General features: G+C 46.3%; 1 protein-coding gene across 1 annotated transcript; it reads right to left on the reverse strand.

Moving 5' to 3' along the window:
- Positions 1-338: 338 nt before the first annotated feature.
- Positions 339-10,202, reverse strand: LOC144781509 (rho-related GTP-binding protein RhoU-like). The gene is made up of 3 exons (XM_078660397.1): positions 9,637-10,202; positions 5,498-5,556; positions 339-2,394 (listed from the first exon to the last, which is right to left on the reverse strand). The coding sequence occupies exons 1-3, from the start codon at positions 9,863-9,865 to the stop codon at positions 1,936-1,938; spliced, it is 747 nt and encodes a 248-aa protein (XP_078516523.1). The 5' UTR covers positions 9,866-10,202; the 3' UTR covers positions 339-1,935.
- Between the last annotated feature and the right edge of the window lie 14,023 nt (positions 10,203-24,225).

Consider the following 24,225-nt stretch of genomic DNA (forward strand, 5'->3'; position numbering starts at 1 on the left):
TGCCAATGCTTGTTACTTTTGATTTTAACAAACCGTGGGAATGTATATTTTCTCAGAGTTTCTCTGTCCCCCGTGTGCTCCTTATCCCAACATACACCTGCACCCTACATTCTCTTTTTTGCTTTCCTACCCCCCTCCTTGTCCTCGGCTTTTACCCCTCACCCCGCATTTTTCTGGGTCAAATTACCCTTCTGTGCTTCATCACTCCTCCTTGCTCACCACTGCTTCTTGTTGATGGCGAAAATTCTTTAAACTCTCTTCAGTTTGCCACTCTATGACCACATTCATAAACACAATTCACATTTTAAAAAAAATATGTAGACATTTATCTTGGAATATTTTGTAATGTCAACTGATTTTATTTGCATAAAACAAATCACATCACATTGGCGGAGGAGAAATGCCACTGCATAAAACGCAGCGACCTCCTGCAGTCTTAACATACATAGAAAACCTGGCAAGTGAGAACAAAATGGCGTCCACTTTGTGGCAAGGCACAGACTCGCATCAAGGTACTGTTGCGTCCTTCGTCCAGGGTCTCAAAGTCTAACACAAAATGAGTCACAGGAGCTCGGACGCTGGACAAAGCTTGTTCATTGGTTAAAGTCCAGAGCTTCCGGTTCTGCATATTGATTCTTACACGCACAGGAATGTAGTCCGCTTCATAAAATAGAAGCTGCATAAAGATTTCACAAAATCCAAAAATCCCTGCCTCAGGTTCAGAGCGCAGATTAGGTTTATGTGGAAAGTGCAAAGGTGGTGGAGGGAAAAGGGGCTAGATAAAAGAGCAGCAAACGAAATCACGAGAAACAGAAAATGAATGGAAGTAATAAAAAAAAATGTAAAAAGACAAGTACAAAGTCAGTACTTTCCGGGGTACCTCCAAGGGCCTCAGGACCACCCTTATTCGTGGTGTTATGCCAAAGCACAGCTGCAGGCCCAGCCCACAGCAGCCTTCAAGAAATTCGGCCTGCCCTGCAGCAAAACGGATTTAAACATCAAAATAAACACATCTCTGGGACCACCCAACAAGACGTTCAGTCCGCGTCAGGTTACAGAATGGAATAAATATTTGCATTTTCGATTTCTTAAGCAGCAGTACCAGAAAACAATATATATATGGACATATTGTCTTCACAGAACCCATCTAGAGGGAAGGGATATCAATTATTGACCACTCTGTGTATGCAGTTTCACATCTCATACCCTTAAAATATAAATATAAACAAATCCATGGCTGTTCTAAAAACTTTCCATCCTCTGCAAAAGTCAGTAAACAAATGCAGACCAATTTCGACTTACATTTCAGCAACTTTAATATGATCACATGCACCTAAATCAACCAACCAATCAGAAGCTTCATAGACCATTTCCTGCACCAAAAGGTTTCGACCCGAAGTCCTGAATCCAGAAACACAGATTTACATTCGATCTAAAGCTGGAGGCTCCCATATATAATCTTGGTGTGGGACATAGAGATGAAAGGGTTTGCTCCCTAGTAAAAGATGTGTCCCACGCGTACTGTAGTGTACAAGAAAATAGCAAGATACGGAAGACAAAGTAAAGCAATGTATTCAGAGTTGGAAGACAATCAGTAGGTGACTGAGGTGTTTATAAAGGGCGGGGATCCAAAATGTTTTTAATCATTCTAACAGAAATCCACATGATCTAGAGGGTATTGAGAGGACTCAGCCCCACCACTGAAATCACCTCGTATATAAAGAGCAAATTGTACGTTTTTTGTGGAAAATAAAACAAGTAATTAAGACAAGGTCTTCCCTAATTCCCACAACTGCGGGGAATGCAGTCAATTTGCTAATGTCAAAGCTCCCCTTGCGGAGTCGTTGTCTTAGTTGAGGTACTGTGTCTGCCTGCAAAATCCCCACAAGTGGCTACATTTCAGTGCCACAGTCCATCCACTGGAGGTGCAACCGTCTAGTGGAGGCAGACATACTTTTTCCACCAGGACTTTGAGAGGGTCCTCATTTTGTTGGCTGTAGTGGCCTTGTTTTTGCGCTCCTTGCTGGCTTTGAAGTCAGAGTACTTGAGGCCGTTGAGGATGGTGGTGTCGAACACCTCCTTGAGGTTCTTCTGCGTGAGCGCCGAGCACTCCACGTAGCCAACGGCGCCGACCTTCTCAGCCAGGCTGGTGGCAGCCAAGGGCGGCACAGGCTTCTCCTTGTATCGGTCCAGCTCGATCAAGACCTTGACGTCCTCACGGAGGTCACACTGGGTGCCCACCAAGACGATGGGGGCCGTGGGGCAATGCTGCCGGATCTCCGGGATCCATTTTTCAGACACATTCTGGAAGGAGGACGGGCTCACCACACTGAAGCACAGGATGAAGACATCAGCCTTGGGATAGCAGAAGTATCTTAACTTGTCGAACTCATCCTAAAAAGATGCAAAAGAATAAGGGTAAGGTTACTGATTATGTCAAATTTTAATAATTTCTCTGCTTCATCATTGTATAGAACCTTGTTTCATGGTCATCTTCAAAGCAACATCACTACAGCCAAAACATATGTGCACCTGTTACCACTGGAATGTACCTTCTTCACTGCTCAATGGCGTCAATTAGAAAGGTGGCCAAGAGAACTATTACCTGTTCCACTCATTACTGTTCAGCCAAAGGTGATATTAAAAAGGCTGGCAGGACACCTATAGTTATTGTCAGTTTTCCAGAACATATTTTTTTTATGGTATCTCAATTTTTTTGCAGGAGTCACAGCAATATAATGTAACAGATCAGGTTTACGGTCAACAAAATAGAAAAACATTTTGCATGCAGTTGTATTAGTCAAAACAATCTTATAACACTTAACCGAAGTATGTAGATACACCAACAGTTGCTTTAATGTGAGGTGGTGCTGGCACCACCCATTCTTAATACAAAGATTAAAGGTAAACCTACAGTAGGGACTTTTTAAATTTTGAAGGTGGCAATGGCCAGTAAAAGTGGGAAAAGGTCGATTGCATTTGCAGCATGCTCTATCTACAACGTGCAAAATCCCGTGGATGCAGTCTACTGGGTCGGCCTCTTTTAATACGCAATGGTACAATCCAATAGTGAGGTTCCACCAATAGGAGGACAAGAAACCCAACACCACCGTTTTCTACGGTGGGTAGGGCTTGTTACCTCGTAGAGCACGAATGATTTTATTTCAGCCAGTAGTGCTAAAGGGTATAGGCCCGTGCTTATTTCAGCAGAACGAAAGCTGCCCATGAACAGACAGAACAGCTTTACTAGCCTCTTCATGGAGTGTGCATCACTACATTCTAAAGCAGCTGGTCAGTACCAGAAAGAGGCTCCGATGCGGTCACGTGTTCACTACAAGCGAGGACCTGGTCGCGAGGCCCCGGCGCGAGCTGTCACGTGTTCACTACAAGCGAGGAGCTGGTCGTGAGGCCCTGGCGCGAGCTGTCCAGCTTCGGGTTAGGCACGCCCCCTATCACAAGGAGTTCCGCACCGGCAGGCACCGCGCCAGCCCGCCTCGTGCGCCAACAAGGCAAGGTAACGCCAAGTGCGCCCGACTGCCTCAAGTTCCGAGAAGTGAGTGACCTCATCGCCAGTGTCCGTCACCACCGGCGCCGGTCCTAGCCGGATCCTGGCGGCCGGCGATTTTCTCATTAAATGTTTTTCAAAAACCCTTCAGCGTTAGAGAGGTTTTTACATAAATTGGCGCGTGCCCGTGGGCTCAGCCGGAATTTCTGCCCTTTTCCAGGATATTTCGTACATTTACTTTCATTGTTTTTTTCTGCTGTCACTGGGGGATACCTCTGAATTGCATGCATCTCTTTTTGCTCATTTGTTCATTTTATGAGGAGCGTAAGCGGGGGTAGTTTTCTCTCCTTCAGGCAAGATGGGTTATATCGAAAAGTTACTACAGAGCCCCTCTTCCTCCAGCCTCGCACTGTGTAACAAGTAGCTCCCTGGAAACTAGCCCTGGGCACTACTAGGTTTGCTTCTTCCCCATAAGAAGGTGGGGTCTCTAGAGACATGGTTGCAAATGAGTTACTTAGAGCTAATCAGACTTTCAGAGTGATTAAAAAGACAGGCCTGTTCTTCGCACCGGGGTAAAAAAATGTTATGCATACAAATGATGGACGGAATGCTGAATGAATCAAACATTTACCTCCGGTCAAAAAATCTGGGTTAAATCCATATTTTTTTTGCTCAGTATGCCACCCAAGTTTAGACCTACCCATATGCAAATCAGTCTTGACCCTGCACCTCATAGGGACAGTCCTGCCGAACTGCCAAGCCAGGTCCTCTCTGGGCCAGAAACAAGCATCCTGGGACCAATTTCAGGGTACAATGGATTCAACCCAGATCAGTTGATTGGGGGCGAGTGGTTGAAAAGTTTCAGCACTCAATCCATCCTCGTGTTGTGTTTACTCTGTTCTTCACACCAGGATTGCCTTACTTGAAAAAGGCTGGGCCCTACCCAATTAAAAGGCCGCAGCAGCTTAGCCTGGGGGGCATGAGCCCCAATGTAAACAATGAAACCACACCCTTGCTGGTATTAAGATAATCCTGTAAATGAGGTGTAATGCACCCATCACACCTCCAGACCCCAGTGGCACTGCACCTGTACACTAATGTAATTTATTAATCTCCTCACCCTTTTATTGTTGTCTTCACGATTCCCTTTCCTAGTCTCTCTTCCCCTTCTGTCTTGCACTCATTTTCATCTCCTTCCTTCCTTTTCTCCTTATTTCTGGTTCCTTTCTCCTTGCTCACTTGGCCCACCCTTACCGCCTTTCCTGCCACCATTCGGTCATCTTTTCCTGCCCTTCTCCCAGTTACTTCACCCTCGATTCCATCCCTTTCCCTTTTTCTTTATTGATCCCGTTTTCCCTACTCCCTCCGTACCAACTGTTTTTGCTATATAAAACTTATAAAAAAATAAACTCATTGGTTTGTGAGGAGCTGCTCTCTACAGAATGAGAGGGCATCTTCTATTAATGTGCAAGATTCTGAGGGAGCGTTGGGGGTCCCTCTGGTCACTGAAGGCATGGACCACTCACAGGGATTTAACCACCTATCAACTAAGGAACCCACCTTGCAAATCACTCTGTGGCATGCGCAGAGCACAAAAGAGTCTATTGAGAATATCAATAAGTAGTTGCCTTTTGAAGTCATCTATAGTGAACCATTTTAAAATGGCCGCCCAGTAGCAAGGTTATAACAGGGAGGCCTTGCAGTACAGCCCCCCGCCCCCTGTTCACCCTAAAACCCATGAATATCTCTGAGTTACGATATCTCAGACGCCCCCCACCACACACTACAGAGCGGGCTGGGCTGGGGGGGGGGGGGGGGGGTCACTATCTTGTGTTACGCCACTGCCAAGTGGCTGAAAATAGTGGGTGACCACTTTCATATAGATTTTTTTAATTAAATCATTTGACATTTGAAAATTGTCAACCAAACAAAGACAGTAAAAGCTAAGAGCAGCTATCATTTCAAAAGTTGAAGGCAAGGATCTCAGCTTACCTGGCCTGCAGTGTCACACAGCTGCAACCGGACGGGTGTGTTATCCACTTGGACGACAGCTGAAACAATAAAAATAATAACATTTAGAACCTTATAAGCATCAAACACTCATTACAGCATGTTGGTACCAGGGCAGGTACAAGATTGCAATACATTAATCATGAAGTGACAGAAGCAGACTCTACCAAGGCCTCCCCAAACCCTGGTAAACTCAAGTACGCCAAGCCCTTCCGAGTCATAGGTCAGCCCATGTTTTCGAAGGCTTTAACAGGCAGATTTTATCTAAGATATATGGAAGGCTTCCTGGCAGTGCTCAAGTCAGGTGACATAAGGTCCTGCGAGATGTAGGCCAGAGGGGGTGAATGAGCCTGGGCAAGAAGCCAACCCAGGTTATCAGCCATCTTAATGCCTTCGGGGACAGAGGTCAATCTAGTTACACTAATGCTTCCAGGGCAGAGGTCCGCTCGTGCAAAACGCGGAAGGAAGAGGTGGACTCGGGTATAAATCGAAGTCTAAACAGGCGCAGATTGGCTCTTGTGTACCTGTGCCTTCCCCGTTATCGGGTGCACACAAGCCAACTAGATGGACACAGCACAAGACCCTCAAGGGGTGTACATGCATATAAACACGTCTTTAGCCCAAACTACGACGCAATATAGCCAAAACATAACACAATGAGGAAAACAGGACACTGCCCTGTCCCTTACAACCGCATTATTTTTGCAGGACACTGCCCCCTCCCCCAGTGCGACAGAACTCTTTCGAATCTGTAATAGTGCAGATTATAAAACTGGAGCCACCCGGGAAGCTTGCACCCAACTGTCAGTTTACCAACGTCAGTGAAGCAAGGCAGCTCGGTGGGTTGCGTGCTTGTCGTACAGATCTCTGCGGAACTTCCGTTTAACGAATTAAATGCCTATCACCCATCAAAGGGCGAAGAAGACATGGATACTCGGCTTGTCACGCGGCACAGGTGTGCATTTAATGTTAACTGTATATAGGAAGAGTTAAGTACTGTCCCATGGAACCAATGCCCCCTGTTCCTGGTCTCCAACTAGGCGGACGACCAGCCTGAAGTACTCCTATGAAATGAGGGCCTTACATAATCCCACTCCAAGCAACACTTAGAAGAAAAAAAATAGAAAAAAAGTAATGACGTGATCTTGCGTCTGCCCTTCGGCGTCCAGTTACACAGCGTTACGTGCTGGGGCTCAGAGACCCTTCTGCACATGTCGGAGCTGGAAGCCGCCCTTGGCACGGATTCTTTCACCAGGGAACGCTTCTCAAACTCCGGTCTGCTAAACACATCACAGGTATTGGTTACCGAGGGAGCCTCGGGGCTGTGTGTGGGGGAGGGGTGTGTACAGTCACACACTCCCTATGGAAGGCCCTGCTGTGACGTAATAAGCAACCACGAGTAACTCATCAAGGGCCACAGTGTCACTTTTTTCCGAATAAAAATCTGCAAAAAGAGCATTTTTGTAAAAGGAGCAGGAGGGAGGTGACTGGAGTTGAAGGCGGGTTGCTTACTTGAAATAACACAGAGTTCAGAAGGTGAAAACGCCAACTGACAGTGCTCTGCAGTTGAGTGACTCCCCTCCAAGAGGTTCTGACTCAGCGTTTCATGCGTCACATGTTGATAAAAGTACCACCACTACATTATGTTAAAAGCACACACACACCAATCTTTTTTTTTTATTTAAAGGCCAATGCACAGTTTAACCGGTTTACCCTTTCTAAACAGTCGCCTACTCGTGCCCCACAATTACCTCACAATTGTTGCATCAACCTTTGTACCCGAAAAGGGGAAAGGTTGTTTACTCTATCAAGCAAATAGTTTTGTGCAACTCGTTCGTCGAACCCGCTCCGCTGCCTTGTGTTCTTGATGCGCGCACTTTTGGAAGCAAAAGGCCGAGTGGCTTATTTACAAGCACCTTGCGGCGCCGGTACGTCACTTTTTCCCATTCTAAAAGTGACGCACCGGCACATTATCTTCCAGTAATTTCCCAGCCTTCGGGCACCTATTGTGGCCAATGATGATGTGTGAGCTTACAAAACGCGTGCAGCTCTAACAACACGTCCAGCCTTGTTAAACGGGGCACAACTGATGAGCCTGATTGCACCGAGAGACCTTCAGGCCTGTCTCCCGGTGCCACTGCACCAACTGCACCGATTGAAGCTACGCCCCTGCAAGGGTGAAACTTTTCTGATAGTGCCAGTAATTTATGCTTTCGTAATTGAAACTGGTAATTATAGCTGTAGTTCCTTCCCTCGCTGAACTTCCCCTACTTAGGAGATTCCGCAATGCCACCCACATTAAAGGGAGTGTTGGTTAACACTTTAGGATGTTAAGTGGTACCCTTTATGTGCAAGAGCTCCACTGGTTTTGTAAGATCACATATCATTGGCAGGAAAAGAGGTGCTCAAAGGCTGGGAAATTTCCGGAAGACAATGGGGCAAATTTACAAGCCCCTTGCGCCACTTTTGCGTCATTTTTAACATAGGCGGAACATGATGCAACAGTGACGCAAGGGGCTTGTAAATCTGCCCAATGTGCTCAGGCTCACAGAGCGTTAGTGGCGCATCCGGGATTGATTCGATCTCTACACGCCTGGTACAACAAATCCGATTGTGTATAGGGAGACTTTCGAAAACACAACTGACCACCCTCCAACTTTAACTTAATGTATCAGTTAGAAAAACAGGAAACACGCAATTATTTGTGATTGGTGGTTGCAGAACGTGTTTTTTTTGTTCACCATCCGGTTGCGTTATTTGGTAGGGCCGAGCCTTTGCTTCTCTTCATGTCACTTGGGTGGTAGGTGGGTGGTGGTGTGATCTTGCCTTGAACTCACCAACCAGGGCGCGTTGCAGCTGCGCCCGCAGATGGTGTCAGGTTTTACAGAGTTAAATGAGGCCCATAAAACGGCCTCATTCGGAGGAAATGAGCTAGAAATCACAGCCTTAGGGGGATAAAACCTCCCCCCTCCCCACACACACACACAGACCTGTGAGTTCACACTGTGCCGGTAGGAGTCAGGGGCTGAGCGTGGCCTGGGAGCTAGATTCGGCAAATCCGCCCCAAGGCGCTGGACAGGGCGAGGGGGAAGTGCCCTCGACTGACGTGACCTCCCTGTAACACTGGAAACCACAGAGCTGGCGAGTGGCACATGTTTGAAAGGTTCTTTCCTGTCCTGGGGGGTGAGGTCAAAGGTTGGACACATGCCCAAGCACCGCAAATCTGAGAGCCCCAAAAAAGGGCACCCCACCGCCCCACGCCATCTCAGCATGACCTGAGAATGGTGCCTAATATTGTGCCTCCTGTCACATGGCCGGTGCTTCAAAGCGCTGTATGTTACAAATGTCTCTATTACATAACGACACCCATTTACGAGACCGCAGAAAGGTCGAAAGGCAGAGTTGATTTTGCTCAATCGCGTGTACTGAGTGACAGTTCGCTCATGTGCCCGTAATCCTAGGTGGGAATTCAAGTTGACAGATGCCACTCGTTTATGGATCCATTTTTAACAAATGAGTTTGTGCACAATAAAAAAAAAATAACTCCACAGGTTAACCAACATCAACTGAAATCAACAGCACGAATAATAGTTCCCTATAGTATAAAGCAATCTCCGCAGCGGAATGTTTACTTGTAAATGGCAAAGGAAATGTACAGTAGGAGCGGGTGCATTAACCCACTGATCACACCTCGGCCTGCAGGGACATGCTTCCTTGCAAACCAGTGCCTCTCGAAGAGTGTCGACTGACTCGTCTCCAGGTCTACAGACGTTTCAGAAACTCCAGTTTATACAAATGCCACACGTTATAAATGTGACTGATTCCTCTACGGCCTTCCAGGCGCACCTTCTGTCATGACGCAGTCTCATATTTTTTCCTAAAGGCTGGGTTCCTCTTACGATGGCGAGACTGTCTATTCCCAAACCTCCCGGCCTTACACATGCACTGGTCTGCTATTTTTTAATGCAGTTTTATATAGCGCGAACTTTACCCAAAGGTGTCAGAGCGCTTTACTAAAAAACTAGGTAAGTTACAAAAGGTACACACGATAGACTGCTAGTTTTCCTTTTGGCTCATCTGCCCCCGAATTTCCCCCAAAATGCACTCTCTCAGCCCCTTACCTGAGAAGTCGTCGAAGGCGGTGGGGATGTAGCGGGTGGGGTATCCGTTGGTGGTGTAGCTGACCAGCAGGCTGGTCTTGCCCACCGCCCCGTCCCCCAGCAGCACGCACTTCAGCCGCCTCTCCAGGGGGCTGCCCGGGCCCGGCAGCGGGCTGGGCTGGTGAGGGGGCACCGGCGGCGCGAAGGTCCGGGGATAGTCCATGGGAAGGCTCAGCTCCTGTGGGGGCATGGCAAGGCCCGGCTCTGCTGCCCCGCAGGGGAACGGGGAAGTCACCTCTGCCAAGTAGGCTCCCGGGTGGGCACTCCAAGTGCAGGGTGGTCGCCTAGTCCACAGAGGGCTGTCTTTTTTTTCAGTCGGTTCTGCGCACTCGGCTGTAAGGCCCTCACTTCTCCACCGAGGCCCCAAAAGTAGTGAGTTGCTCGCAGCTCCCTTTCCCTGCTGGGCGCCTGAGATTGCAAAGGGAGTGAAGTGTTCATTCAGACAGATCCCTGCTGCACCAAGTTCCTTCCTAACTAAAAGTTCAACTGGTTTCTGCTGGGGGTGTGCCCGCTAGGACGATTTAAACTCTTTTCCTCCTCTCCATAGCTCCTCCCATACTCTGTCTCAGCTCAGCCCACCCCCTCCCCTTGCCTCCCTGAGGCTGGGAAAGGAGCAGCAGGGAGCCCTAATCCACTTCTGGGAAATTATGCGGCTGATCAAAGGCGCCCTCTGATGGCCGCTCCTGGTAGCGCCAAAGGTCTGGCTACTCAAATTGAAGTAACACGGCGGGAATTTCCAGCTTCTCACCAGCCGCAAATGCCACCCTACGTGAGATGGAGAGAGCAGGAGAGCACCATATTTACAGAAAAATATGGCTCTCGCGGCCCCTCTCACTAATACCTGTGCAGAAGCGGGCGGCCGCGCGCCACGGACACACCTTTGCACCCAGCATATGTTTCCTACTAGAAGTATATCCTTCTAGTACAAAATACTATGCTTAGACTAACTGTAAACATTTTTCCAGTTTGTATGTGTGCTGTATAATGCTGCATAGGCACTATTTTCTGACAGGTAGAAAATAAATGTCCCTTGGTGGAAGATTTATGCAAATACTAAATTTAATCTAATGCAGGATCTCAAAGTACCCAGCGATATTTTCAGACACTAAAACGTATCTACTTTTTAAAGTAAATTGGGTTTAGAATCAGAAACCTTGGGTGGTTGCAAGTGAACGTCCATGTGCCACCCATGGTACACAACCTTAGCGCTAAGTGATGATAGCGCTAAGTGATTTTACGCTGGAAAGTAACTAGGTAACAAAAGATTTAGGGCCTCATTAAAATATTTTGATGCATGGCGGCGCAGCAAGCGTCAAAAGAAAAGGGCAAAAATGTGGCGTAAAGATACAGCGCATTCCTGTTCTTTTCCCCTGCACTGGCACCCAATGGGCTGCCATGTGCCATTGCAATGGTGTCCGCGTTGGTGGGGTGATTGTTTTTGTGCACAAAGGGGCACCTTCTTTCACAAAAACAATCATGAGAGGTGTTTTCCTCTTTCTGTGTGTGGCGCAGAGGAAAAATGAGGCAAAATAATGGTATTTCTCCTCCCTTAGGAATCTGACACATTTTCAGGTTTACAAAACCTTGTAAAACTAGGAGTGCGTCAGGTTCCATGGATGTTGCTAGGTAACACCTGCCGCAACACCCATGGAACGCCCCTTTCACGTAGAATAATGCGTAAAAAGGGACCCTATTTACAAGGCAAAAGCCATGCAGGGTGGCTTTACGTGGCCTTATAAATATGGGCAGGCACACTGCGCCTCCGGTACGTCAAAAAAAGTGGCACACCAGCGGTGCAACAGCCTTGTAAATAAGCCCCTTAGCGTCTTTTTCTGTCATTTTTGTGACACAAACACGGCGCAAAATCTTAGAAAATAGACCCCTCAGACTTAGATAGATTTATTTATTTATGTCAGTGGTTCACACATGGTACCATCATGTGGCAGGGGGCGTAGGTATCAATAGTGCGGCAGGTATAGTGGCCCTGGGGCTGGGTGTGAGGGGTCTACCAGTGCTTAATTTGTGCCGGTGCTTTCCGGTGCTTAGCACCGGCACTTAATTATGAGGGCCGGGTCTACACTTACACTTATACACAGGATGCAACTCATCTTCAAAAGGTTCCTAAACATTTTTAGGTTACCTTTGAGTCAACAAGTCTTATTGGAGAGAACAATATTCATGAAACAAATTGGTATCGAGGACTAAAGGTGGCATACATTTAGTAATAACTACTTCTTGACTGCCTCATAGTTTCTTGACAAAAGAGCCTTCCAGAACGCGATCAGATTAGTCTTGCGTCGCTGCTCACATAGCCATAACGATTCACAGTTAGGATGTTGTACAGCTTTCAGGAACTATGTTTGGTGAACAGCACCTCATTCTGAGCTGCCATCGCATTGAAGCAGGTGTATATGCTCGGAAAGGATAATAAATAAATAAAACGCTTAAATCCGCCTGCTACACACAGTTGTTGGAGTGGGAGGAATGGTTAGTAGTTGTGTTGTTACCATCATTGGCAGCATACCAGGGGTAATGTGTTGTGCAAGCTGTAGTGGCCTTCTTACGAGAGGCCTGGCTCCTATTATTTTACAAATTAAGCACTGGGATCTACTGCACACCAATTACAGTTGATTTTTATTTTTTTGCTTTTAACAAGGGGTCGTTTTTTGTTTCTTAGGGACCATTTTTTAAGCCACTCATCTTGAAATTGCGCACTTATGTGAGGTGTAAAACGTACACAGCTGCAAAAATACAGCAGAAGTTAGAAAATGCACAATAATGTAAGTTTTAGCTATCGAAAATCATGACGGGCACTTAAACCAAGGTGCCTAGACAGAATTCAGCGAGTCGAAAATATATACTAGCAAGTACCCATTTATCAAATTCCCCCTGTACCCTCCCGTTTCACTTTTGGGTTTAAGTTTGTTGTTTGAAAATGAAATGTAACCACTGTAGCCCCGATCTTTTAATTCTAAGTATATTCTTAACATTTTTATTATTAGGCTAGGGAACAAAATAATGCTCATGGAAAGCGCATCTTGTCGAGTTCGCGTTATTGAAAAACACCAACACCAAAACACTTTATTGACAGTGCAATCGCGCGCTCCCTGATATGCGATACTAAAATACAAATATATAAATAAAATACAGCGTAGTGGTTTGTACAGTCACCTTAACAGTGTGAGGAAGCATCCGGACAGGACCTGACTCTACACAATGCTGAATTCAAAGTTTATAGGCGTGACGACCTCTTAACATGGGAGTCTTTTGACTGGCAACGTAAACACAGAAGGGAACACTGACCCCTAGTGGCGATTGCTTTAATCCAGGTGTTACACACAGGGCAGGCCACGTTTCGAGATGGGACTGGCAAAATGATTTAGTTTTTTTATTTTTATGTAGTCCGGTACTAAGGATATACCAGACAGAGTAATCTGTGAAACAGTTCTAGATTTAATGCTGGCACAACACTCAATTGTGACTCTCTTTAAACAGATAGCACATTCTACATATTCGGTCTTTTTGAGGCACCATTTCTCTCATGTTTCTTTTCCCATTAAATCCGTCTGAACTTTCCATTTTCCGGAATTCTTGGTCTGGATTAATTCTTAAAAGGAAATACATCTCCCACTCCTCTGAAGTGGCGGAGAGTCAACACGTTTCGGCTCTGTTTAAATCTCTTGAAATAAATAAATGTTGGGCAGACTAAGCCCTGGCATTCGTTAAATTAGCCACCATGGATTTGTGAGTGAGCAGCAGTGCCCCAGCCAAAGCTAAGAGCACTATCCCACCACATTGTTGGGGTGGAGGAGGTGGGAACACCCATACTGCCATTGACCAGTCTTGACCCAATGACTGTGCCTCATCAGTGTCATCACAGGGACATATAGCCACAACCTGGAGTACTTCTCATGCAGTGCTGATTCCATTTCATCCATATATCTTGATGCTGTTCTACCAGAAGAAGTGCTGAAAGGGTTACTCCATTTGAGCCCAATTGACCAACCCCCCCCAAATAACACCACACAGCCTTAATATTGGGCCAGTTCTGAATACCGAAACACATCATCACAGGATGACTCAGATTGCAAGCAAACTCCACAGGCGGGTGTAAACACGCATCCCAGGCCGCCCGCTGCAACACCGGATATGCAATGGGGAGTTGTGTACTATAGAGAGCTTAATTTGTTATAGAATGAACTCCGATAGCCCAAAGCTCTGCTCAGGAGCCCACAGTCGGTGTTGTTTATGCCAAGGCTGTGTAGTCTTGAATACACCTAAAGTTTTGTTAATCCACTACCACTCACTCCCTGCCCCTATATCTTACTCTTTCAGTTTCCTGCTTTTCTCCTTTGTGACGTTTTTTCTGTCTTTCCACATTGTGTGTTGTTCTTGCTGTTTCTCTTGGTAAATGTCTGATAAGGAAAAAAGAAATAAGAGATGGTCCCCAAAAATGAGTGCTAGTGGGCCCCACCGGCAGCCACCGGCTTAAATTAAGCACTTACTATACAGAAATTAAAATATGATATTACCATGCATAAGACGAATAGCGGGGTTGGGCATATTGAGGTATTTTATGGAGGCCGGTACGTAATTTTCTCTGTAATTATTTTTGGATCAACTGAAATGTTTTTCCTTAAATTATTAGTTGGCTGATTTTGACAGTTTATGGGGAAAACTTTTTTGTGTACAGCTTCTAAATTATTATATTCCTTTATTGTTTTAATAATGCGATAGTAAAAAAAAGCTTTAAACTTTTTTGCAAAATATAATACTTAAAAATGAAGTAAAAACAAAATGTAGAGATAAGATGACAAGAATTGATCTTTAGGTGGTAAGGCTGACATAAGGCAATAAAATACATTTAGCGCATAGGCACTCACAAACATTTTCACTAAAGTAAAAATGTACAGTTTGGAATGTGATCATGGCCGTCATTGATTCCGGGCAGGAAGGAGGGTAGCAAGTGGGTTTGGAAGTAAAATTATGAAGGGGGACTGTGAGTCACAGATACATTTTAGGGCTTTCATTCCATATCACCCTCTCTAATATTAGCCTACTTGACCAAATTTGTTGATTTTGGTAAATTATGTTCTCGTTATGCCTTTTGCCGCCCATCTGCATTATGTAACACCTTTGAAAAAGGCTCCGTCCAGGAAATGAGCACAATGGGCACCCACAGTTTATGCACAGAACGAAATGCACAACATTGTGCATTTCGTTCCGTGCAGGAACCATCCTTAGTGATCCCATTGCAGTGCCTTTTTGAAGTGCACTGCCGTGGGAACCCCAAAGTACAGCCCACCAGACAACGAGTAAACTTGTAATGTGGCGGGTGCTCGGTGGCCCTGTTTGGCGGTGTGGGAGCGAACGGTGGCCTGACAGCCCGCTCCCAAACAGCCAAACTCGTAATCGGGCTCTTAGTCTCAAATCTTGTCTGTGCTCTGATTATGATAACAATTAGTTTCGTGGGAATATCAAACTTTCAACCCATCCCTTTAGTGGTGAAAATCGATTCCTAATATCACAAAGCTGTATTTTTCAATTATTTTGACTGCCCATTACCTTGATTTTCATTAACCCCTTTGCCGCGGCACGAATCACGCCGCGGCGCAGGGGTATGGGGGGTTAGCGTGGTGCCACTATGCTCGTGACGGAACCACATACGTTGTGGAACACATTTGCTTGTGAAGCCAGCACAATTTGCAATGGAGGACATGCAAGGATGTTTACCTGACCATGTTGCCACGTTGTAAAATTCAGATTTTGAGTGAGGTCACCACAATGATGTAATTCCGTGGTCGCTGCATTTTCCACATAAGTGTTGATTTACCGCTCCTGCTATATAATCTACAGTCTGACGTGGGTGGTCTCTGACTAAACGTTTAGAACCACAGCTTAGAAGTGCTGGTATTCCCCCATTTAAAGTGTTACTCCTCTGCTTAGAAGTGCTGGTACTCCTCCATTAAAAGAGTTGCACCTCTGCTTAAAAGTGCTGGAACTCCCCTATTAAAAGTGTTGCTCCTCTGCTTAGAAGTGTTGGTACTCCCCCATTAAAAGTATTGCTCGTCTGCTCAGAAGTGCTGGTACTCCCCCATTAAAAGTGTTGCACTCTGCTTAGAAGTGCTGGTACTCCCACATTAAAAGTATAGCACCTCAGCTTAGAAGAGCTGTCACTGTCCAGTTAAAACTATTTCCTCTGCTGTTGAGCAATGCTGGTGCTCTCCCATTAAAAGTAGTGCTCTGCTGCTGAGAAACACTGACACTCTCCAGGGTCAGACAGGGACATAAAATTGGCCCAGCAAGCAAAATAAAAGTGGACCGTGTTAGCGAATTAGAAAGCTAAAAAGAGGCCCATATTTGAAATTGGAGTAGTTTTGAACTATAAAGACATGCTGTAGAAGTATTTTGTGAAGTATGGAAGACGGCATGGATTTGAGCTTGCTGCAGGACAGTGCTTAATTTGAGCCCGTGATTTCCACTGGCACTTAGTTTTGGGGACCGGCACTTATTTTACCACATCAGACAAAGCCATGCATCACAATGCACCTTGCTCTCTGGCGCAGAAACTTATAATATCTGGTGGGATCAGATCATCAAGAAGTGCAGGTAACCTACTTCTGAAACCACAAAAATTCAACAAGAAGAAAACATATAACCGATCCTTCTCTGGGATGCCACCCACGATATGGAATGGCTTACCCCCAGAAACCCCCTCCACCCCTTCTTTCAAACAAGCATTTGCAATGCAATAGGTCTCGCATTTACGCGAGTTTGAGCTATTGGCATACAAAATGACAATGCCTTTTTATTTATGTTTTGGTTTTTAAAACATAAATACAAGGCATTGTCATTTACAATGCCAATACCATAAACTTGCGGAAATGCAAGACCTATTGCATTGCAAATGCTTATTAAATAAGTGAATACAAAAATAGTCGCAACAGCACTTGCCTGCCACTTGCTGGTGAGATGGGGTGAAAACGGTCTCCTCGTTGACACATTTTGTAAAGAGATGCATGTGGAAAGACAGCCTGACGACACCTATGTTTGAAATGCAAGACTTATATTACTGACGGGATTTTGGAAATGCTGCAGAGAAAAACATTTCTGCCTGAAGCAATAAATGATTAACTCGTATATCCTGCTTATCCATGACAAGCTTTCGGCATTGCTGTGGGGGGGTGGGCGGAGGGGGGGGGGGCAGGGGGGGGAGCAGCACCCTTTGATGTGCGAGCGAGTGGGAGGCTAGCATGTCCTGACAAGCAGCGAGCAAATCATTCATGCAGCGGGGCACCGCCAGGGCTCCAAACAAAGGCAGCTTCCCTCTCAATGTTTATATAATGAGAAGTGAATATTTCATAACAAATCAAGGCCGCTTGGGGCTAAGCCATCTTGCTATACATCTGAATTAACCTCAGTGAATTTCATGTTTGGTTTTACTGCAGACTGGTGTTAGGAATGACAGTAAATCTTTGCAAGTTAAAAACAAGACGAAGGGCATTGCTGTGGGGAGGGGGAGGAGAAATGCGACACGGCGGGCAGGGGAGGGGGTGGAGCGGGGAGAGCGGCATGAGGGTGTGAAGCAGCAGGGGCCTTTGAAGTGAAGCTAAGCTTCACTTCAAAGGTGTGGGAGGAGTGCGGCTCAGGCAGAGCGCACGCTGGGGGAAGCTTGTGGGGTGGAGCGGGAAGAGCTGCTGGGGAACAGATGGCTGGCGATTTGATGCTGTGCACGCGCATTTTAGGTCAATGAGCTTGCGCATTGACCTAAAAGCGCACGGGCACAGCATCAAATCGCCAGTTAGTTAAAGTCTGTTTAAGCCCCTATAGTCTCGCTCCGCTCAATGCGCATGCGCATTGACAGGTCGCGAGACCTAAAAAGAAGTAAAATCTATATTCATGGCCAAATTCACCTGAAATAAGGTCCACTGAAATTCCGGGACCAACCGCACATGATAAAGAACCATCTAAACAACCTATACATCTTAACTTTCGTATCTCACACTCTACGAGAGAGATTTGGCGTTGCACCGATCTATCCTTGCTTTCTACAAAATGTTATGTATATGTGCCTTAATTTACACTGATGTGATGTATAAGTAACCTCTATTGTCTGTACAGCGCTCTGATATCCGCCAGGATCTTGTTCGCACTATAGAAAACTTTCTAAATAAATAAATAAATAAACAGAGGGAAAACACACAAATCAGAAAGATGGAGAAATAGAAAGACAGAAGAAACTGGCATAGATGGAGAAAGCAGGAACCAGCACTTATATTTGTTACAAATTAAGCACAGGCATTGACAGATTGGGTCTGTATAGGAGTATAGGTATAAGTATAGGCAGCCGCGGCCCGTGGAGGGAGTTACGGTGGGGCAGGGAGGCGGGGAGGGGGAGAGGCAGGGTGAAGGGTGCTAAAAACCAGCATATGGATAATTGCAGGTAAGTACACAATTTAATTAAAAAAACTAATTTCGTAGCGCGCACAGCATTGCATTTTGCGATGCTGTGCACGCTACGAAATTCATTCTATTAATTAAATTGTGTACTTACCTGCAATTATCCATATGCCGGTTTTTAGCACCCTCCACCCTGCCCCTCCCCCTCCCCGCCTTCCTGCCCCACCGTAACTCCCTCCACGGGCCGCGGCTGTGTATAGGAGTGTGGCTATAAAACACAAAAAGAAAATACAAGATGCTGAGAGGAAAAAAGCACATGCACCAACATGTAATGAAGACAATAAAAAAAACCTAGTTCAAGGAATTAGAGCAGTGTAATGTTAAAAGTCATCCAATCAGAAGGATGATAAAGAAGCAATGCTCCAGGGGAGAGATAAACACACGAAGTGGAAAGAAACCCATTGAATAAGAAACCAGCAAATGAGTGACAAGATAGCCAACCAATGGAACAAAAGTGTCTGGCACAAAGCCCATTGTGTGGTCCTCAATAAGCTAACCCTGACAAAACAAGCCCAATAAAATAAAGCAAGGGAGGGGTTGGAAAGTAATGGATGAGCGAATGGGTAGGGATGAGGGAGCAACGCGGAATGTGTGAGGCTGCAGGAAGCAGCTCATGAGAGGGAAAGCTAGAAAGCAGCATTTTCCTAAATAAAATACAAGTCAGCCAATCAAAAGGATGGTAAAGATGCAATGTACCAGGGAAGGGACAAACACAAGAGGAAGGCAAGTCATAGAATAAGACATAAGCAAACGAAAGGGAAAATAAAATCCAACCAATGTTAAGCAATTGGTAGCATCTCGACCCACAGTAAGTTTTTGCTATGGCCCACAAGTGGTGTTCGTCTACAGACAGCTAAAAGCTGTCTGGTAGGCGAGACCTAAAAATATTTGGGAGTGAAAGAAATATTTTGACCCAGAAAGAATACTCTTTTAGAAAACTAACCCATCATATCAGGGTTTCTCTGAAATATGGCTTAAATTCTTAAGTGGTAATCTCCAAAAATAGAATCCTCGTGTGGAATTGTAAATCTAATGTAGCTTCATGCCATCTATGTTGGGCAAATAAATACATTTTATTAGTCAGAGATTTGGCAAGTACATACCTTTAAGATGAGGGCTTCCATTTTTGTGAGTAGTAAGGCCAAAAACATGGAGTTAAGCAAGTATTAGCCACACCCAGACTTTGGCTCCTCTTCCATGGCAGCCTGCTGGCCTCATGACATATGTGGCATATACTACTAGTCTTGGCTTTCCATCTAGTAGTACTTTACATGCTGTGCAGTGTAACCCAACCTTTCATTGAGTGAAAAAAATACAAGTCCCAGAATGCCATGTTCTGTTGGCTGAAAAGGCAGGAGTGGCTGAAATTGTCACATTGGTATGGAAACACTTGGCAGCTGTACACCCCCTCAGCAGAATAAGAATGAGCTTAGTGCACATACAGACATAAAGTTGTAAAATGAGTGCTTACCTGGGGATTCCTTGCATCTGTGCAGATGTTTAATTTTACCTAATTCAAGGATGCCCATTTTTTCTAAACTTGGGAAGATGTGAATGTGAGACCAGGGGATGAAAAACCGATTCCTGCAGTTGACGCATTAGTTCACTGACCATACACACACAAAAGATACGTAAATGGGGTTGGAGCGGGGTAGCTCCCTTCCAGAAACCACCATTTAAGTGGAAAAGAAAAAGAGACCGGCTTTTCTCTCCAATCAAATTTTATTTCTTACCTTAGAAAAATGCAAGAGGCAGCGGGATCACCCTGTAATAAAAATCCCACAAAAATTTTACACCTGTTAAACTCATCTCCTTCTGTATTCTCAGGCCCAAACTTAGAGCTGCTGCCTGTGGAACATGGAGAGCCAGGTTTGAGTCCTGGCGCGGCATCCCATGATTCTGGGCAAGTCATCTAATCCTCCAATGCCTGGAAAAAATGTGTCATTTGGAGAGGTTCTGTTGTAAAGCACGCTAATGCCCTTGGACCAGGTTCACGCATAAAAAACTGCAAAAAGCTAAAACATTTTTGCACACACTGTCATCGAATTTTAAGGCATGGTCAAAGTGGCCTTTGGCCCAGTGCTCCAGCCCTTCAGGGGGGGCTGATAGATTAGAGCCAGTTCTGCTATGCAGAAGCTTGCCTTGATGACCTTGTATAATTCTCAAACACATTGTTTTAAATAACGTTTCCCTTTAATTTATTTTTTAATGTGAATGATACGTGTAATTCTATTATATGTATAAACTTTAGAAATGTGGAGGAGTGTGTTTGTGCCCTGTCAGTGACCTGGCCAAAGAGAGCATGAAAGAGCTGACACGGAATCATAAATTCTAAGCTGTCCCAAAAAGGGGCCCCCAAAATACGTTCGGCCTGGGCCCCAAAATCCTTAAGATGTCCCTACACACTGGTTATGCTGTGAGCTGGCATCGGCTCTTCCTGGTAAATAAGCAATCATCAGCAGTGCGTCACTGCCCTGAACCGGAAGTTAACATTTTTTTAGGGAAGAAGCTTAAATTACCCTCAAGTGGATGTGGCGTAAGGGCCAGAGCTGCTGACACTGTTGCTGGGGAACCAAGAATTGCAGTACTGAGATACTCACCCCTGTATGTGCTTTTCATGAAGGCAGGGGGGAATGACGCCGCGTGTTTGTTGTTACACGCAGACACCCGGCTGTGAGAGCGGGAGGGGGTCGTGGGGCAGGCAGGCAGCAGCTGACCTGACACTGGTTCGTGATGGGGGTCGGCTGTTTGCCTCCCCTTTCAATGCGGCTCCCACGCGGCGGGGGTGGACGTGCTGCTCGGGCCTGGAGTGACGGGGGTGTGACAGGAGGCGGGGGCCCCGCCGGGGCTTTATTAATACAAACAATGCCGCCTCTGGTAGGCCTACAGTAAGAGGGGGTTTAGTTCTACGAGACGATTGTTAAAAGTGTCTGTGCTTTGGGGAGGGAATTAGACACGTGCATGCGTCATTCTAGAAGTGTTTGGCAGGTCCAATAACATTTAACTTTGTATTGTACTCGCGTTTTAAATTAAAGTCAATTTAAAAGATAAAAAGTAATCGTGTTACTTTGGGCGGATTCTGGGACTTTCTTCTTCAAAAACTGCCCTTCTTGACCTTCTCGTCAGAAAGCGACACAGTGTGTAAATTATACCGACCTCTTAGTAGATTGGACTTTAATTGAAAGCCTCCGTGTTAGCGAATGGGCTGCTTCAAGCAGGGGGTGGGGCGGTCCTTCATGGATGGCCTCGATGGTTGTAGCAGATTTCGATTTCGTCATAAGGTATGTACCCGTGACTGACTCTTTTAAGCACTGCAATCCTTTGTATGCCTAACTCTGCCCAACGTTTAGGAGTCTTTCATGCAGGGCACAAGTCATAAAAAAGAGAAGTGGGGGGACGCTGACGTCATGACAGGAAGTGACGTCGGGAAAGGTCTCTTGTTCACTCACCCCTTAGATGCGATTGCATCACAGAAGCCAGCGTGTGAGCAGCGTTCTGAATTGGGCTCGGATCTCGCCCCAGAGAGGCCAAAGAGTGAATGTGTGGCTCCATTTGCTCCAGTTATCGACCTCCCGGTAATATAAGTGGGAGAACGCTGTCCACCCACGCGGTACCCCGACTCGAGCCTTGCTTTCCTGTGATTAAGGGCTTGAGTCAGAGCTCGAAGTAACCATACTATGGGGCAGGTTTACAAGCCCCAGGCGTCGCCGGTGCTTCACGTTGCGTGACGCACCGGTGGCGCAGCCTGCTAAGGGATATTTACAAGCACAGGTAAAGTCACCCTGCGTGACTTAACCTGTGCTTGTAAATATTGCCCCTGTTCACGCAGCACTTTGCGTGTTAGGGGCGGGACATGGGTGTTGCTGTGGGTGTTCCCACGCAACACCCATGTCCACTGATGCATTTCCAGATTTATGAGAAATCGAAAACCTGGAAATGCGTCAGTTTGCTGCGCCACCATAGGGGTGGCGTAGCCAAGCGAAACGAGGAGAAATGTTTTCATTTTTTCCTCTTTCAATGCGTGCTGCATTCTACAGCACGCAAAGAGGAAAATGCCCCTTCCTTCACAAAAGCAATCTCCCCATGGCGCAGGCATCCTTTCACCATGGTGCAAGGGTGCCTGCGGCATGGCAGCTGTTTCTGCGCCAGCGCTGGGGAGAGCACAGGAATGCGACATATCATTGTAGATATGTCGCATTCCTGCGCTCTGAAAGTGCCGCAGCGTGGCGCAGCCAAAGGGCTTGCGGTGCCGTGCTGCGGCACTTTCTTGTAGATCTGCCCCCATGAATTAAGAAAAGTCCTTTGGCCCAGTGGAAATCCCTTTACATTGGCAGGAACCCTCAGGGCGGTTCCTGTTAATGTATTAAAAATCTCACAGATAATTCCGTCAACATGACAGTCCTGTCCATCAAGCTTTTAACGTGTTAGTATTTTCACAAAAAAAATACCAAATTGGGATTTTGTTTTTGAAAATGCACAAATAACTAAAGACACCCACACCATGTGAGGTGTCGCCCGTGGTGCGGCTATCATTTCGCAGTTTTCACTGCCCTTTATGATGGACGGTGAAAACTGGCCATTTGACAGCGGTCACTGCGTTTGCCGCCCGCTGCGGCCGAATCTAAGAGGGGGGAAGCTGGCGATTCCTGCACCCACCGCCCCCACGACGGCCGCCCCCCAACCTCGTGCCGACTGGGGTTGGGGGGCGGCCGCGGCCAGGGCGACTGACGCTGGAATCTGGGGACCACGGTTCGATCCCCGGCTCCGGCGGCAGGTTAGCCCAGCACCATGTGACTCTGGGCAATAGCTCGCTTAATCTTCCCGACGGCCCCCCAGCGCCTAGAGACCCTTACGGGTGATTGTGCGCTTTACAAATGTGGACTTTACTTTACCCCCCCCTTGCTATGCCATTGCGACCATCCACTCTAAAATCAGGTAAGTTGTCGAATGGCTGAACCTCGGACAGTCCTTACTCGGTCAGGCTGTCAGAGAAGTATATCAGAGTGGTAGTCTCCATGGAGCAGTCCCCATGTCTGACATACTTGAGGTCCACCTGTCTTTAAATCAGGCTAATGGACCTTCATTTTGGTGGAGTGGGTACTCCTTTGTTATTGCTACGCCATTCCATCTCTGTAAACTCTAAACAGCCCCTAAACCTTTCCTGCCTTCAAGCCTTGTGATGGACTGTGCCTATACCTGTAGGCTTTTCATGTGAGCCACTTTTTTTGCAGTCTTGATTCACTTCTAGGTGACTGACTCCTCCCTTAGCTCTTCAGGCCTGTTTTGTGATTGACTTTTTTTCCCCAGACCAGCAGAAGTTTTATGTGATTGAATTTTGCTGTGTCTTTCCAGCCTTTTGTGTGACTGACTCTGCCCCAGCACTGCATTCCTTTCTCCCTACACCCTTCAGGCATCTTTTTGTGTGATGTGCTATGCTTCAGCACTGCAGACCTCTAAGCAGGGGACCAGGCTGACCTATAGGGCAATCAGGCAGTGCTAGAAGGGCTGGTTTGACAAGTAAGTGTGTTGGGCGTGTTTTTTTCACAACTTGTGGGCCTGTTTTATTATTTACGTTTTTTCCTATTGATTTCCCTGACATTACCACAAGCATTGCCTGCAGCAAGACAGTGTTTAACTTGTAAAATAGTAAGTGCTAGGGCTCTGACCAGTAGCCACTGCATGTTGCACCACCCATTGCCCCGTCATCGGTGCCAATGACGGTACCAAAACAATTCCTAACCCTCTCTCTCACCTGCAAGTGCAACAGTTCAGATTATTCCAGGTCCCCAAAGCTCAAGGAATGGTTGGGGAGTCAGGTATTAATAATTTTAAATGTATATTGTATTCATAAACAACAGTTGTTCTGCTCAACTCGAAATTAGGTGAGCAGCGCCACCATGTGGCAGACTCGCCTAAGTGGGGTGTTGACAATTAGGAGCTGGTGCAGAGCACCAAAATCAATTCAGTACCACCAGTGCCCAGCACCGAAATCCACCGGCTCAAATTAAGTACTGCAGCAAGCACACCTACATGCAGACGCCATTATCTCGCGAAACACATATACAGCATGTCTTTACAAGTTCAAAACTG

This window comes from Lissotriton helveticus, chromosome 9 (assembly GCF_964261635.1).
Source record: "Lissotriton helveticus chromosome 9, aLisHel1.1, whole genome shotgun sequence".
In the NCBI taxonomy this organism is placed as follows: Eukaryota; Metazoa; Chordata; class Amphibia; order Caudata; family Salamandridae; genus Lissotriton; species Lissotriton helveticus.

Bases quoted from the DNA above. Each gene is read 5' to 3' on its own strand.
- LOC144781509 (XM_078660397.1), bottom strand. From the start codon at position 9,865: ATGCCCCCACAGGAGCTGAGCCTTCCCATGGACTATCCCCGGACCTTC. The intron at 5,557-9,636 runs GTAAGGGGCTGA...TTATTGTTTCAG, and splicing joins CGCCTTCGACGACTTCTCAG to CTGTCGTCCAAGTGGATAAC. The intron at 2,395-5,497 runs GTAAGCTGAGAT...GCATCTTTTTAG, and splicing joins TGTGTGACACTGCAGGCCAG to GATGAGTTCGACAAGTTAAG.